At 44.2% G+C, this 17386-nt stretch overlaps 3 protein-coding genes across 4 annotated transcripts in view; 1 reads left to right on the top strand and 2 right to left on the bottom strand.

The window, feature by feature from the left end:
* LOC139914725 (C-X-C chemokine receptor type 4-like) overlaps positions 1–1459 on the bottom strand; it is a 1983-nt gene extending 524 nt beyond the window's left edge. The window contains exons 1-4 of the mRNA XM_071903107.2: positions 1416–1459; positions 984–1192; positions 604–887; positions 1–291 (exon numbers count right to left, since the gene is read on the bottom strand). The exon at positions 1–291 is cut by the window's left edge and continues 524 nt beyond it. Coding sequence (XP_071759208.1) covers positions 1–291; positions 604–887; positions 984–1192; positions 1416–1430 — 799 coding nt within the window. The 5' untranslated portion in view covers positions 1431–1459. The remainder of the gene's footprint in view (positions 292–603; positions 888–983; positions 1193–1415) is intronic.
* A 2215-nt stretch (positions 1460–3674) lies between these two features.
* On the bottom strand, positions 3675–6929 carry LOC139914726 (uncharacterized). 2 transcript variants are annotated; one of them, XM_071903110.2, is made up of 6 exons: positions 6811–6929; positions 6103–6183; positions 5382–5863; positions 4886–4961; positions 4646–4750; positions 3675–4542 (listed from the first exon to the last, which is right to left on the bottom strand). In XM_071903110.2, exons 3-6 carry the CDS (start codon positions 5827–5829, stop codon positions 4119–4121), a joined length of 1053 nt encoding a protein of 350 aa, XP_071759211.1. In that variant the 5' UTR covers positions 5830–5863; positions 6103–6183; positions 6811–6929; the 3' UTR covers positions 3675–4118. The 2 variants fall into 2 exon arrangements, with proteins under 2 accessions (XP_071759211.1, XP_071759209.1); XM_071903108.2 differs by having other exon boundaries at positions 6627–6870.
* A 1237-nt stretch (positions 6930–8166) lies between these two features.
* LOC139914723 (UDP-glucuronosyltransferase-like) lies at positions 8167–15690 on the top strand. The gene is made up of 9 exons (XM_071903104.2): positions 8167–8706; positions 12003–12066; positions 12163–12311; positions 12691–12818; positions 12928–13021; positions 14287–14412; positions 14520–14607; positions 14966–15185; positions 15357–15690. The coding sequence occupies exons 1-9, from the start codon at positions 8167–8169 to the stop codon at positions 15625–15627; spliced, it is 1680 nt and encodes a 559-aa protein (XP_071759205.2). The 3' UTR covers positions 15628–15690.
* Positions 15691–17386: the final 1696 nt, after the last annotated feature.

The raw sequence follows: 17386 nt of genomic DNA, 5'->3' as shown, positions 1-17386 counted from the left end.
AGAAGCAGAGAACCAACGCCACGGTGGTCCTGACCGCCCGCCGCTTCTGCCTCTGGCCCCCCAGTGGGCCTCGGGTCAGCCTGGTGACGATCACGCAGTAGCACACCAGAAGGACCAGGCCGGGGATCACCAGACCCACCAGGACCAGCTGGAGGTGGAAGATTGCCACCCAGAGAGGAGCGTTGTCCGCTGGGTAGAACCGCTGGCACACGGTCACCCCCTCTCCTCCCTCCTGGGTTCGGGCGAATATCAAGTCGGGCACTGCCAGCAGACCAGCAGGCAACCAGGCACCTGGAGGGGAGAGAGAGATAAAATTAGATAAGGGATTGTGGGAGTAAAGACAAATAAAGGAGAAGAGGGGGAGATCATTTGATAAGTAGGAAAAGAGAGAGTTGGTAGAGCAAGGAACCTGGCACCTGGACAGAGAAGCAAAAAGGCTAAATATAGAGGTGAAGAAGGCTGTTGGGAAAGAGAGAGAGAGGGAGATGAAGGATTAAGAGGGATAAGGTATGATATGAGATGAGGTACAAGGAGAGAGAGAGAGATGAGGAAAGGATGAGAAATAATTACAGATAAAAAGCAGGCCAATAGCTAGACACTCACCCACATATACCAATCTGTGCGCCAGCAGCTGCCTCAGGCCACCAGTGTTGGTGTCTGTGGCTCGGACCACAGCCAGGTAGCGGTCCAGACTGATGAACGCCAGGATGAGCACGCTGCCGTACAGGTTGACCGTGTAGATCACGTGCACGCCGACGCACGTGGCCGCTCCGAAGCGCCAGTCGGCCAGAGCCGCATCCACGGCCCAGAAGGGCAGCGCCAGGACAAACAGGAGATCAGCAGCCGAGAGGTGGAGTCGATACCGGTCCGTGAGGCTGCATTTCGACCTGCGGGGGAAACATACAAGTTTGGTCATGTGACACGCTAAAGCCAGGACACACAAATGCATTGAAACCACATGTTGCATAGCACAGTCCTCTCACCTGCGCTGGCAGCCCAGCACCATGACCACCAGGCCGTTGCCGGTGATGCCCAGGACGAAGATGAGGGCATAGACCACGGGCAAGAAGACCTGCTGAAGGTCAGGGGTCACCACCTGGTCCAGGTCACAAGGCTCCTCCAGATACTCCCCCAGGTCCCCAGAACCAGAGCCTGAGCCTGTGTCATTGAAGTCGTCCCCTAGGACAAAATGCTGGAGACAGACAAGACACATGTGGAGTGAATGTAGTTTAGGGAAAGAGAAATCCCAATGGATCCTAAACACACGTTTGTTTAAATATGAAAAATGTGCCAGCGATATACTTTCATGTTCCCTGAACTTTTTCCAGGCTGCCATCTCATATAATGCATATTGATTAAACCCCCCCCCCCCCCCCCCCCCCATACATGAGTATAGACATCAGGCAAGACCTTACCTCGTAATAAGACATGATGGAGACAATCCCTCTCTCCCTTCTTGACTAAGTGCAGAGTGAAGATTTCTTTCTAGCGGGGTTATATAGCGCTGGTCACGCTCCTCCCCCAAACACTCACACACATCTGTGTTCCTGCTGAAACGTTTTTCCTGTTTTCGAGGTGTCAGGTGCTGATAGTGGTTCTATCGCAGGATACCGTGCTGTGTGTGTATGTGTGTGTGGGTGCTGCTTGTATTGTTTTGGCCCCGACACCCTAGATTTGTGATCATCAGGATCTATTGGCAATAGGAAACAAGGCTTATGACGATCAAACAATGACTGGAGAAATATGAAGGATTCCAAAATCAGCTTCAATAGCAGTGTCTCTCTAAACTCCATGGTCCGTTAAATCAAGACAAGTACCAGGGTTACAGGAGTTTCTGCTCTCACTGGAGTGTGAGAATACTTGTCCTACTTGCGTCATCATCTAATATGATGCATGCAAGCATGTATGCATGACCATGAGGGAGAGGGAGACAGACACAGGGAGAAGAGAAGGAGCGTGTGATATTCTGCAAGTGAATGTGAGATGATGGTTATCAGCTCTCCTGCTCTCTGTTCTGGTAAATACCAGGCTGTTGGGCTCCCTCTGTTCTTTCATTGTAAATGAACCATGAGTGTGTATGGGTTTGCGATACCACCGTGTCGCCTCTCTGTGTGCAAAGCAGATGGTCCGGTGGCTCATTTCAAGATTGGTGTGATCAGGAGCTGGCACATCCCTCTGGACCACTGCAGTCTCTCTCCCACAGCCTTGGGTGTGATGCTGAGTGGGCCAGCAGGCACATTTCCTGACCAGGTCCAGGCATTTCTGGATGTGAATCCCCCATCCTCTCCCAATACACTAATCCCATAGGTAAACAGCGCTCCCCCAACCTCCTGTACTCAAGACTGAACCCCCCAGCTCCTTATCTTCTTCACATTTTCCCCATGCTTCCTCTAGTGCTAACCAGTTCCATTGTTATCAACAATCCCCTTTTTACACCTAGTGGTTTTCAGCATGACTTATCCTGGCACAAACGTAGGTACATTCCACAACAAAGCTAAGTAGTTCCCAATAAAACAGTTGCAACAGCTGAGGTAGCACAGTCCCATAACAGGACTGCTGTTTCCTTTATTAGTGGCGCCACCGTGTGGACGTTGAAGGAGGCATGATGCTGGCGATATACTGTATACCATCTCCCAATTTGTATGCATTACAAAATAGCAGTGGAATTTAGCGCCAATACCTTTACCCCATTAAGAGAGCCCACTAGCTTCTGTTTCACAATTTGTCACCAGCAGAAATGCCCGCCCATTAAATGTACTTGGCAAATAGTGTTTTACATTTTTGTGGAGGGTCCATATAGTGCTATTGGTGAGGCAACTGGTAAGGTGGCCTATTACTAGGATGCTGTAGTATTGCAGAGAGAAGGCGAGTGAATGATTCTGGTTCATAGGGGAGTTCAGAGATGCTACTGTTTGTGTTGTATCTGTATTAGGGCTGAACGATTTTGAAAAAATATCTAATTGCGATTATTTTGACTGATATTGCAATTGCGATATGATTTGCGATATTAGAGGGAATGATAATTTTTACATCATTATTCTTATTTTCATTGAAAAACGTATTAAAATGATTATGGTGTGATTTTTGCAGGGATCTGTACCAAACAAAGATGTTTTCTTAAGTCTGTAGAATATGATGTGTAGGCCAGGACATCTCTGCAGCACGACAATATTTAACTTAAAATGGTATTTTGACACACATTTCGCCTTTAACAAATATTGCGCCTCCTGCGATCTGAAAATTGCAGTAGGCCATATTGCAATTTCGATAAAATTTCGATGAATTGTAATCTGTATTTATTCAACCAGTAAGAACTGCATGAACACTGAGGGAGACTAAACAGTCAATTATAAACACCTTCATTATGAACTGCTTTACCCTATGAAGTGAACATCCTGACAGGGATTCAAACCAACATCCTGCTGTACTGAACAGACCCAGAGGACAGACAGGGATTCAGACCAACTCCTCCTCGCAAAGTCTATCAGTGGAGCAGATCAGACCCGCCAGGCACCTGGATAACAGAAACAAACTCTGCCTCCTCCTCTGAGTTCAATGAGAGAAATCAGTGAAGTTATTTTCTGTTGAATATGTTTTCTCTGTGATTACAAGCATACTATTAAAACGTCAGAATGATATTGAAAAGATTTGAAAGGAAAAAATATTCAGGTCACACTCATTTGTGCTTTGCCAAATATGGTATTTGGTTTTGGGAACATCCCTACTGGTTCAGTGTGTTGTCTGTAGACGTTGCCATGCCCCCTAACGGCCACAAGGGGTCAGATAAGAGCCAACCATGAGGATTTGAGTGAGTTACTTCACAGGTCCACTTCGCATCTAAAAACATTTATTCACACTTGTCCTGTTGTATGAGGCTTTAAATGACTGATATTTTGTGCTTTCAGAAAAAATAACATGAAAGTATGTTATACTGAAATGATACGTTCAAATCAGACACGGCTCCAGATATCTTCATACTGGTATTCAAACCAGAATTACTTTAAGTGCAAGCTTTCAACACTGACAACTAACTTAAACACAACTTAAATAATACAAGTGATAGTTACGTCAGAGCTTGTGAACTGGCAAACAGGATTTTAAAGATAGTTAAAGTCAGCTTACAAACGTGTTTCCCTAACGATCATGCTGGTGTTGCCACGTAGCTGGGAAAGCAAGTCTCTGAAACCACCCCTCGCCTTTCGTACCCTCTGCTTGGGTGGGGCCTCTGTCGGCTGGGTGGTTTCCATGGTGACTGAGGAGGGAATCACCTCAATAACTAGCGGCGTGTCTGCTTGATCAACATCCTCTTTCTCACTGCAACCCTCAGAACCGGGATTGCTACTGCCACCGTTGCTTGGGTAAAGACTGTGGTTGCTATTGTCGATGCTGTTGCTATCGATGTATTGTCGGAGACTGTCGCTGTGGAGACGCTGCTGCTTTGCGAGATGTAGGTCCTGGGCATCATCTCTCGTCCTCTTTCTCTTCCTCCTGCTCTTCTTCACCCTGCTTTTCACCGGCACCTTCACACACTGCCTAAGGTTCCTGAAACAAAAACACTGCATTCAATTCTTTTTCCAGTGAAAACAGGCTGATTGACAAGCTTTGGTACGCTGGGAAGTGTGTGTGATGCGTATAGATACATTACCTCTGTAGGAAAGTGTGCGGCCTAGAGCAGGCTGACTGCTCTCTCTGCCCCTCTGTCTTTTCAACGAGTCTTTTCTTCACCAGACGTAAATGGGTCCAAAGCTTCCTGGCAAAATAGTTAACGTGGCAATGAGCGCTGAGTGATGAAGCGTGGTTATAATCAGCTTACACAGTGTAAATTTGCCTTCACCAATCCACTAAAGCCAAAAGCCATAAGCATGCTGCACTCAAAGGGTTTTACCCTTTCTTATTACGCAGTCTTCTCGGTCTCCACTTTTTCATCAGGACCCACTGGTCACATGTCAAGGAGGTGGGATCTGATGGAGAAATCAGAGAGGGCGTTTGTACACATTAGGATGCATCTGTAGACTGAATATATTTATAAGGTGAATTGTTTTTACAACATGCACACCTAGATATTTTCTGTACATATGTATGACCCTCTGTAGATCTATTAATACTAGTACGATACACATTTTGCATGTACTGCATGGGTTGCAAATTCAATGTTATACATATATTTCACTTGCATTTGTTTCATACATTTCATTCTTGTATTTCTAGTTGATACATGCTTATGTTGTTTTGTTTAATACACCCCATTTGCTCTATTGTTCTTTAGATTCTTTTTTTTTTTCTTGGTGTATCCTTTTATATATTGCTTCAATGACCCAATTTCCCCACAGGACCATTTAAATTTGATCTTACATTATGTTGCTTAAACGAAGGATGCTCACCATTGTCTAAGAGTTTGTCTTTGAGCAGCGCTTTCATCCTCTTTGCCTTTTGGTAGAGCTTCTGACAACCTGAACACCGGCCCTGGGCGGGGCTCTGCTTCACACGCAGGACGGAGGGACCAGAGGCTGTGCTGCTGAATGAGTGGCTGGAAACAGAGCCGAGGTCTCCATCTACTGACTCAGACACTACTTCATCAACTGCTTCTAGTGCGTTTCCTTCATCTTCCTGGATCACATGCTCCGCATCCTGTTCGTCATCGATGAGGTCAATGAGGTCACGGTCTGTCCCCTCATCTGAGATAACGATGCTGTCATCAGTCCGTGCCTCTCTCTGCCCCGTCCGTCGGTTGCCCCTCAGCCTGCGCTGGATAACATCCTCATGCGGGCTGGGACTTTTCTGGGCTTTCTTGGAGGTCTTCTGAAGTTTGGAGGAGCGTGTGGAATACATGGAGCTTTTCCACTTAAAATGATACTCAAGTGACCTGGGAGAGAGAGACAGAGTCACTTTCAACAAACAGCAATTGGGGACCTATAACGTATAAAACCTGAGTAATGGCATGTTTAGGTATACATCAGTATGTCACTGTTTAGGAACATATGGGCTACATAATGTTGTTGGCTGTTGATTTAACAAAAACACCATATGGTCTTGAGTCAACACTGAATGGCAACAGAGGTTAATAGGCTGCAAACTTTTCGGCATGTTGTCATAAGATCCTACCTATAATATTCCACCCTTATGAAGAATGAATGAGCGAGTGACGCACAGCCCTCTGCCTCAAGTCCTTTGTCAGTTGCAGACCTGTAAATTTGAAGAGTTGTAAGAAACTATTGTAGGCAAGCAAACACTGGAAGGTATGAAATACAGTATAACGTGAAAACATGAACTGCTTGTTAACTTCGTCCACAGGAAGGGTTTCTTGTCTAACTTTATTGTGAGGTGCAATGTTAACCCCTCTTAACCTTACAGTTTAACACAGTTTTTGAAGATTGGGAATTGAGTTGAATGGGTTGTTTCCCCCTCAGACTTTCCTGACCACATCCAACTCAAAAATAGCTTTGATTGAAGAAATACTAGACACAGTAGGCCTATAGCTTCGGCAACGTTAAGCACCCCGGCAGCCAAGATCAAGGCTATCCTAACCAAACTGAGTAAACACTGAGTAAACACTTACGAAATGCTAAGTTTGCTAACGTTAGCAGAACTGGTAACGTTAACTAACCTACACTGACTTAAAAACTTACTTCGTCTCAAATCGTTCACAATTTACGTGCTTTGACATGTTCACAACTACTTTCACTTGATTAGTAATAACAAAGACATCCAGAAACAAGAGAGATGGATGACTGTTAACTAGTTAGCCAAATTAACCGAACAAAGACATGACAAGTATTACAAACTACCAAAAGGCTTTACTTAGCAACATACTGGCTCGAGTCTTGACTGAGCGCGAAACCGCTCAGCTAGCTCGCGATCTTCTCTGCCTCGGTGTCGTAGATGTTTGTTGTGGAACCAAACCACGATGTGTTGACATTCTTCTTCTGTGTCTTGTGCGCGCGGTGGTCAACGTTGCGACTTCTTCTTCTTTTCAATTTTCCGGCAGACTCTACTCCTTTGGGCGCACTACTGCCATCCTCAGCTCTTTCCACGCATTACATATAGCACTCTCAGATTATGAGCCTCACATCCACTCTCACATCCCCCGTACATGCAGGCCCGTAGTGTACATAAAGTCCAGCGCTGCCCTGACTAAGCACTGCGACAAAATTAAAAGTCTCTTCTTCTTTTGAAAAAATAAAAGCGTCTGTTGGGGATGAGATTGAGACGGACAAAGAGGGAACAAAACTGTCATGTTAGAGGAAATGGGATGTTGATTGAATCTTTCTAAAGGAAAGAACATAGAAGTGGGGAGAAACTCTTTAAAAAGGAGACATAGTGGTAGAGGGGGGAGTGAAGGCGCTGTTATCTTGCCTTCACATGCCTGACCTCTTGTGTGCCACCCCCCCCTTCATGTCTGAGCAAATGACTGACCAACACACACAGATATACAGTTGCAAACCCTGTACAACAACCTCCTTGCTGTGTTGTCAAGGTGCATGTAGGTCGAACCTCTGTCCTCATAACTGTTGACATTAAAACCGTTTGTATAGTTCCTAAGTACATAATACACGGTGAGCTGCAAAGCATGCTTTACTGCAGGGGGAAACTCCACCCCTCTACTGAACTTTGCTGGTTTTGGTGCACTAGTGATCAGCTGTGCCGTTGTGCTTAGTGTATTATGGATAAAATAAATCACACAGTAACTAAATCTCTGAAAGTCCAATAACAACTTTGTCCCCTCATGAACTCTCTCTTTCTCTTTGATTGGCCCTTTTCACATTGTCATGGTAACAGCTAAACCGGTGCAACTTACTGTGGCAAGTTTCTTTTTGCGACTTATTGACAAACCAATCCAACAAAAACAACAAAATTGTAATGGTTGCTAGCACTAGATACATAATGTAACAAATTAAAAATTTTGGGCAGGATGTGGAGCGATTTAGTGAAGGCCATAGCTGGCAACAGGAAGTTGTAATGCACCGGTTTAAACAGAAAGTGAAAAGGGACTTTGAACACACACACACACACACACACACACACGCACTGCTAATTCACAGAGGAACCAACAAAAACTCAGACACTTTTCACATTTTCTTGGTCTGTATTTCTTCCTCACTTTGCCTCAAATTTTCTCTGCATTTGATTCATTGAGATACAGAGGAAGAGACACAGAAAGAGAAAGAAATGTGGAAAGCAGTAATGCTTGTGTGCCTCTTGCTGAACATAGCTGTGGAGTTGAATGGGGCTACAGATGAGGCGAGTCGGTCTGCTGCAGAAAACACCGGACCTGAGACGAAGGTGAAGACAGCAGAGGAAAAGGTCGGTGTCACTGGCGGCCTTCCTGCAAGTGAAAGTGGTTCCACTGTTTTCTTTGGTCATTTGCTGGTGGTACCTATGGATGGGAGTCACTGGGTGGGTGTAAAGGCCATTGCCCAAGAAATGGGCCGTCGTGGACACCAGGTCACCGTGCTGATCCCTGAGATCAGCATGCGGATGGGCCCTGGTAAACACTACAACACTTTGACCTATCCTGTCCCATATGGGAAGGCAGAGATTGATTCTGTTGTGGCCATGCACAAGGAAGTAATGCGCAAATCTGCACAATCTTTGATGGACAAGATAAGCAGTCGACTTTCACAAATCCAGACCATCACAAACTTCATCCATATCACTGCTGAAAGCCTACTGTTCAACGCCAGTCTCATCTCACATCTATCACAGCAGGTGAGTGTGTGTGTGTGCAGAGGCATTTACATACAGAAAGAACTGTGGCTAGACTGTAGTAGAGACAGAGAGAGAGATGTAGGGAAAGCGGAGAAAGATGAGCCGGTTTTTACTCAAAATGTTATCTTAGCAAGGAAAAATGAGACAGAACTAAAACAAATGCTTCCACCCATATTTCAGGATGTTGACTTTCATATTAACTGGTAAGAATGCAGCTAAACAAAAGAAGAATGAAAATACAAGTTGTTGTTGTTTTTTTTTTTTTTCAAAGTGGTCCCTTGGATCAATTTGCCCCAGGGTGGGGGTAAGTTGATGAAGTTGACAAATTTTAAAAAAAAAATGAACATTGCTGCAAACTAAATGCAAATGTGTTTAACAGGGACTGTGATGGAATGTTTACAACCTCGTTTATCTACTTAATTCTTGCACAGCTCCTGGCTGTGAAGCCACACCTACTGAATATTCCATCTATCCAGGCTGCAGGGAAATACAAAATCCAACTCTACTCTTTCACACCTGATTCAATCAAGGGCCACATATTCTCATGACACCTTAATTGAATCAGGTGTGCAAGAGTAGAGTTGGACAGAAAGTTGCAGGACAGGGGATCCTTCAGGACTGGGTTCAGAAACACTGCTCTATATTGTTCGAGATACAAAACAAATAAATAAATATATACAATGCACAGTTATTCATTAAAATACTATTGTTAATATCAGAAATCAACAAGGTGGTAAGTTGTACAACTGGCTCACTTTACCCCTTAGCTTTTGGCTCAACTTACCCTGTAGCCACCTTTTTGAAAAAATTTGGTCAACACACTAGTTCACTGCTAAACTTTTAAAATTAAGTTTTTTTCCTGCTTGTACCCCAGGCTGATGAATTTTAGGGGTAGCTGCAAAGTGCTTTTTCCAGGCCGTTCCCATTAGGTTCCACAGATGTTTCAGTGCCCCAGGGCAGTACTTGTACAGCTTGTACGGTATCCCATTTGGCCTTGGTGCTGAGGCTGCCCTTGCCTTCCCGACAACCTGCCTGACTTCGGCGAGCTTGGGGAGTGTGGTGTTGAAGTGGGAAGTAGGTGGTGGAGGGCGTAGCACGTACCCTGGGGGTCCTAATGGGACGTTTCGTGCAGGGTCACTGTACTGGCCTCTGATGTGCTGCTCCAGCTCCTCCTTGGTGACCTCTAGCTTCCTGCTCTTTTTGTCCTCAAGAAGCTGTCTGGCATGCTTGAAGGGGTTTCTGAAGAAACTGGCTCTTTCCTTCTCCTTCCTTTTCCTCCGCATTTGGATCTGCTCGGCCCTCCGTAGGCTGGCTAGCCTTCGCTTGATCTCCTCCCAGAGGACCTTCAGCCCCTCCTTCTTGGCCTCTGTTGCCTTCCTCCAATTCCCCCTGAGCTGCCGCCGCCTCGGCACCAGCTGGTCAATCTCCTTTTCCCTCCTTCCTTTTCCTCTTGGGGCTGCCAACCGCTTGCTGGTGATCTCGCCGAACCGGTCTTTGCACTCCTGGTACAGGATGTACTCAAACAAGTTGAGCTTGGACTCTATTAGGGCTGCCCCCGACCAAAGATTTTCCTAGTCGACTAGTAGTCGTTAGTTCAAGCCATTAGTCGACTAGTCGTCGCACGTTTATGATATTAATTTAATTATTTAAATTTAAAAAAAAAACAAAAAACACACCCAAGTCTACTCGCGGTCAGAAACACCGGTGAAATACACTCTGGTTCACGGGAAAAAACACACCCAAGTCGCAGCTTCTCGCAGTCAGAATCACCGGTGAAATACACTGTGGTTCACCCAAAAAAAACACACAATAGGCGTAGGCTATTAGTCGCTTGCTTTGAGCCCCGCTGCTGCACAGAGCGCTGTCTGCTTGTTTATTCAAAGTTTATTAATATTGAACGTGTCGTGTGTCCAAATTGCACTTAATCCGACACTGCACGTCCTTGGGTCCCCAGCAATACACCCGCCAGTTTCATGAGCATAAATGTACTTACTACTTGTCCTATGCTGCTGGTTCCAACGCAGCCATGTCGAAATCGAAGTCTCTTCCTAAATGCCTGGTCACATTAAACATAGTGCTTACCATTGCTAGGATGCTGGGGTGGCTCAACTTACCCACGGGGTAAGTGGTGGGGACATAAGGGCTCAGATGAAAAAACATTTTTTAAACGGTCTTCAACATATGCGATTTTAGGCAATGTAATGGGGGGATTGGTATGAGGTCAGAGCAGATAATTACGGCGAGAAAAAAATTGCATAACGGCGCATCAAAAGGGCAGGCTACTACAGAGTCGACAATAAGAAAATACTCAGCATAAAACACAACAACGTCGACCGCACAAGTACAGTCATCCATATGCATCACATCCACAGCTGCAACACCATGTCAATCGAACAATGCCAATATCACATCTACTGTAGAAAGCACCAGTGCATGAAGACCTGGCTTCGCTCTTCAATGTCACAAACCCGACTCAACAGCGTGGCTGTTTGTCATGTTCACAGAGAGAGAACGGAAAACTTGGACAAGAAGAAACTGTGTCAAGAATTTGTTAAAGTTACTGATCGGCGCATGCACGTTTTGGGTCATTTTAGAATCAGTGTTCCCAGCATCCCCAGTGTAAATGACACCTATGTCCTCTCCTGCTCTTCAATCTCCTTTTTTCCTCCAGTGGCTCTCTCCCTCTTCCTCTTCCCTGTAAAAACTGTTCACCTCAACAAATAATTTAATCTCTAAGTAAAGTGTCCACCACACGTGAGCGGAATGAAATGCTGGTTTGTTTAATAGAGACTTTGCAATTGCAGCCACAGCAGGTGCCATGGAGGTCCATTCAAGAACTGGCTGTGTGCAAATAATGCGAAATATAGAACAAACTACATGGATTTTTTTTTTTTTTTTAGCTTACGTTACTTTTTTTGGACAATGCGCATTTGTTTCTTCTATATTTACATTGCATTGTATGTTTTCTTATTATGCAAATAAACCTTTCTCAAAGCGTTCTCATTTGTTATTTAACATTTCTTGGTGCAAGCTATTTTTCAGAACATTTTTAACAAATTATGCTTTTAGAAAGTGATGGGGACAAAATCGGCCATTTGAAAAAGTGGTGGGGACATGTCCCCAGCGTCCCCAGTGTAAATGACACCTATGGTTGACAGCACTATGTGTAAGCAAGAGAAGCCAAGGTGAAAGCCGGTGTTGTCTTTATTATTGTCGAGACACTATTGAAGATTTGCCCCTATCACTTGTTTTTCTTCTGTTCCTTTTCATCCTTTTTTTCTCCTCTTGCTCTGCAGGGCTTTGATGCTGTCTTGACAGACCCTGTGGTGCCCACAGGTTCACTGATAGCTAGGAAGTTAGGTGAGTGTTGCCATGCCGGTTCACGCCACAGTTAGTTTATCTGTATGTTTATGTGCCTGCGCATTTTCTCAACCGTTGTACCTAAATCACTTTCAGGTCTTCCCACCATTAATTTGCTGAGAGGGATTCCATGTTCCTTGGACATGAAGTCTGCAGCCTGCCCCTCCCCTCCCTCATATGTTCCTCGCTTCTTCACTGGATTCACAGATAAAATGAACTTCAAGGAGAGAGTCATCAACACTTTGGTGAGCACATACACCTTACAGCCAAACATGCTCATGAAAAACCCAAATTGGCAGATATTTCTGAGACACTGGAACTGGCACACCTTGCACCAACATACCGCCTCAAATTCACTTAGGTCACTCATTTTGCCCAATCGTCCATTTAACTGAACAGTAATAGAATGCTTCAATGCCTGTCTGTCTGCTTCATATCGAAAAACCCGGTCATGTAGCTCATGTGGCCAAACTAAAATGGGTAGTAAGTGTACTGTATGTCTCAAATTGATGACTTCAGCTTCAACATTAATATTCAACTGACACAATGGGAATGTAACTCTTCATGATGTTTGTTAACAATCATTTATGTAGTTTATTGTCCTGTGATGGCACTGATCTACAGGTGAGTTTACTGGAGCCACTGCTATGCCGACTGTTGTTTGGCCGCTTTGACCAAATAGCCTCTCAGTTCCTGGGAGAGGATGTGGGCGTAGCTGAGGTGCTGTCAGACTCTGCTATCTGGTTGCTGAGGTAACATGTACAGAGGTTATAATATCTTGATAATATACAGTACATAACAAGGATTTTAGTCTTTGTCTCTCACAAACAAACTACATATTGCGATACTCTGTTTATACAGGAGTGACTTCACACTAGAGTTCCCACGCCCGCTCATGCCTAATGTGGTGCTGGTGGGCGGCATCAACTGCAACGTGAGAAACCCTCTGCCTGAGGTAAGGCCTGTGTGTCTGTGTGTGTTTTCCTCTTAGATTACATTTAAAGGAATAGTTCACCCAAAAATGAAAATTTGGTCATTATCTACTCATCCTTGTGTCAGTTGAAACACTGGTGAAGTTTGTATGTCAACATAACACACAGCAAGTTAGCTCGTGCTGCTCCGTAACAGCCTTCTCCAAACCAACTGGAGTGAATGGAGACCATTTCTTTAAGAGTTCCAAAAAGAGCAAAACATGACCATAAAACTAAATGGCACTCAGTAGAGCTCATACCTCCACCAACACTATGCAATTGTCAAGATATGCCAGTTCTACATGTCAGATTTTCACCAAAAGTTAATAATTTCTTCCATGTCCCATTGCCAACTTGTTTCACATCAGGAGATTCCAAATCCATTGACAACTGTTTGAGATGGTCACTACAGTAGCAAGCAGATGGTGCCCTCATTTGCTGTCTGAAATATTGTAATTACGGGTAGAGTGCGCCTTTGAATGACCCAATGAAGTGGTAAATACAATTGCTGTAGTTAATTTTTACATGATACCCAAGATGCCGAGATGTGACATTCTCACTCTTTGTTGAACTTTTACATGCCACGCATATACTTTATATAACTTTTAGCCAATAAACTTTTTTAAACTGATGCAAATTTCTCCTGTTTTTTTCTACTACTTTCCATTTTGTTATTTCTGACTAAGTACTTGAATAAAATGACAAGTTATATTTACTGTAAAATCGGAAACTCGGAAGAACGAGCTTATGAGGAGCACACAAATGCAACAAGACTCTTCCACCGAGTCGCTATAGGGTGCTGAGAGCTGTGCAAGTGGGGGAAATCTAGGAGATAATGAGGTAAATATTGGATTTTTGGACCCACAGTACAATTGTTTGGCTTCAGAACACTTGGATTAGGCGTTTGGAGTAAATTTATGGTCATTTTTTGCCCTTAAGAAACAGTCTCCATTCACTCCAGTTGTTTTGGAGAAGGCTGGAGAGGCTGACATGGAGCTGTGCTAGCTAATTCGCTGTGTGTTATATGGACATACAAACTTAACCAGTGTTTCAACTGACATAAGGGTGAGTAGATAATGACAACATTTTCAGTTTTTGGGCGAAATATTCCTTTAAGACAAAAAACTCTTGAACTCTTTTTTCCCCCCTCTGCATTCAATTAAGAGATAGATATCTAGATAGAGGAAGAGATAGAGAGAGAGAATGAGGCGGATGCCACCCCCTGCTTAGTGTATGTGTGTGTTTGTAGGATCTGGAGTCCTGGGTGTCAGGACAGCATGGCTTTGTGGTCTTCACCCTGGGCTCTGTGGTGTCAGATCTGCCAGAAGAAATAGCTGTTGTCTTCCTAGAAGCCTTCAGACAGATTCCACAGAAGGTAGGAGCACTTGTCTAAACACAACATGTCACAGGTCCAGGAAAATATAACAATGTGTCATACATTGATGAGCATGAACACACACAACAATTAGCTTCCTATTACAGGTTATATGGAGATACACTGGGCCAGTTCCTGACAATATCCCAGAAAATGTGAAGATGATGGAATGGGTGCCACAGAACGACCTACTAGGTAAATCCACTGCAACACAAACTGATTGTACCACAGTTGACATGTGAGGTACCAGTACGCAAACTGACTGATGATAAGTCATATACCCTTAAAAATGGGGTAGGCAACTTTGGAGAAAATACAACAAAAAAATCCACCCCCTCCCTCTCTACACACTCCCCCCCTCCCTCCTGTACCTCCTTGCCTCCTTGCAGAGAGCTGTCCTGATTGGTTGTTAAAAGATTCAGGTGCCCTGAGATTTTGGAGTGGCTGATTACAGGGCACAGAGCTTTAACATTGGTCATCTTCCATGAATAGTCTGTTCATGGTCAGCATCTCTAGCTCATTTTGTGTGTGTGTGTGTGTGTGTGTGTGTTAGCACATCAGGGAGTTCGGGCTTTCATCACTCATGCCGGCTCACATGGCCTCTTTGAGGGTTTGTGTCATGCTGTTCCCATGGTGATGGTGCCAATTAATGGGGATCAACCCGACAACGCTCAGCGGATTGCAAGCAGGGGAGCGGGTGTAGTCCTGGACATTTCCACCATCACTGCAGAAACCCTCCTTCAGGGACTGAATGAGGTCATCAGTAACACCAGGTGAGGAGTCAGAAGGTCATTGATGGTTTAAATCAGCTTAAAAATAATTAGGGGAAGCTCATGGAAAGCTTGTAATGTTGTGACGATAACCTAAAATACTAAATAAGCTTCAGAATTTGCTACTTCAGTGTCGTATCCATCAACACTTCCCCTCTATCTATGTGTGTGTAGGTATAAAGAGAGTGTGCAGAAGCTTTCAGCCCTCCATAAAGATCGGCCCTTCGACCCCCTCGACCTCTCTGTGTACTGGACAGAATTTGTGATGCGGCACAAAGGGGCAAGACATCTCAGACCTGCTGCTCATGACCTCAACTGGCTCCAGTACCACAGCCTGGATGTAGTAGCACTACTGGCTACTGTGGCGCTGGTCGTTGTCATAGTGACAGTGAAATGCATGAAACTGTGCCTTTGGAAGCTGAGTAAGAAGAGGAAGCAGGACTGATCTGAAGACAAGAACAGCCACTGATTACAAAAAAATACATCTGTAAAAATCAGCCATAACAGTTTGTTAAGGAAAATAAAACAGAGCTTATCATTAAAACACAAATGCAGTGCACTTGCAATGCAAGTGAATAGGTGAGTATACATTAATAAAAAAAAAATAAAAAAAAAAATAAACAGTCCCACTGTTTAGTATGGGCTACATAATGTTGTTTGCTGTTGATTTCACAAAAACACCATGTGGTTCAATGCAAGTCTGAGTCAACATTGAATGGCAACAGAAGTCATAGGCTGCAAACTTTTCAGCGTATTGTCATAAGACCATACCTATAATATTCCACCCTTATGAAGAATGAATGAGTGAGAACACCTGTGCTGGCAGGGACTGGCAGGAAACACTGAGGGCATCTGGTGGACACAACGGGAAATGCTGGTTCTAGGGAAAGAGCAGACAAACGCACACAGACAAGACAAACTAAGAAGAGGGAGAAACAGGGAGGTCAGGAAGCGAGGCAGGCAGACTTGTGACAGCCTCTTTAACATATATCAACTTGCTCATTTCCCTTTAATCCTGTATGTGCTGGGACCCATAAACACTTGACAATAAGCCCCATGTTTTTAATTTGAAATAAACACTGCAGCATTATGCTACACTACCATAACCAAGTACAGATCTGATTAAACCAATATAGATTGTTCTCGGTGCAGATCTGTCTGCTCCCCACTCCATGCCTGCTAAGTATTACATTACATTCAATATTTTCTTACATTTGGTTACAGTGTTTTTCAGCCCAAGTGCGTCTAAAGTCAAACCACACTTTTCACCACTGCCAGTAGTGATAATAATAATAATAATTTAAAAAAATCATTGCCAGTAATGTTAAGAAGCCCACTTTCCTTCACCTTTCGACTCCATTTGTGACCAAGTATTTTTTTTAGTTTCAATGAAATGTCAAACCATAACAGAAGTGTTGTGATTGATATATTTTCTGTGGCTGTTGAGGATGAGACTGAGACAGACAAAGAGGGGACATAATTCTCATGTTAGGGGAAATGGGATGTTGATTAAATCTTTCTAAAAGGAAAGATAACATAGAAGTGGGGAGAAACTCTTTAAAAAGGAGACATAGTGGTAGAGGGGGGAGGGAAGGCGCTGTTATCTTGCCTTCACATGCCTGACCTCTTAAACAGTGCCACCCCCCCTTCATGTCTGAGCAAATGACTGACCAACACACACAGATATACAGTTGCAAACCCTGTACAACAACCTCCCTGCAGTGTTGTCAAGGTGCATGTAGGTCGAACCTCTGTCCTCATAACTGTTGACATCAAAACTATAGTTTGTATAGTTCTTAAGTACATAATACACGGTGAGCTGCAAAGCATGCTTTACTGCAGGGGGAAACTCCACCCCTCTACTGAACTTTGCTTCTTCAGTGATTGGGCGCAGTAGTGATCAGCTGTGCCGTTGTGCTTAGTGTATTATGGATAGCAATAAAATATATCACACAGTAACTAAATCTCTGAAAGTCCAATAACTTTGTCCCCTCATCAACTCTCTCTCTCTCTCTCTTTGATTGCATTATCACCCCACCAACTTGGGGAGCTTGGATGGCTGCTAGTGTCGCACTTTTTTCTAAGGGAGGGACTTTGAACACACACACACACACACACACACACACACTCACGCACCGCTAATTCACAGAGGATTTCCAACTACCGAAGAAGGGTAAAGGAGGAGAAGAACCAACAAAAACTCA

The sequence above is a fragment of the Centroberyx gerrardi genome, chromosome 13, assembly GCF_048128805.1.
Source record: "Centroberyx gerrardi isolate f3 chromosome 13, fCenGer3.hap1.cur.20231027, whole genome shotgun sequence".
NCBI lineage: Eukaryota > Metazoa > Chordata > Actinopteri > Beryciformes > Berycidae > Centroberyx > Centroberyx gerrardi.
The sequence above is the reverse complement of the archived record's forward strand: the minus strand, read 5'-3'. Positions and strand labels throughout refer to the sequence as shown.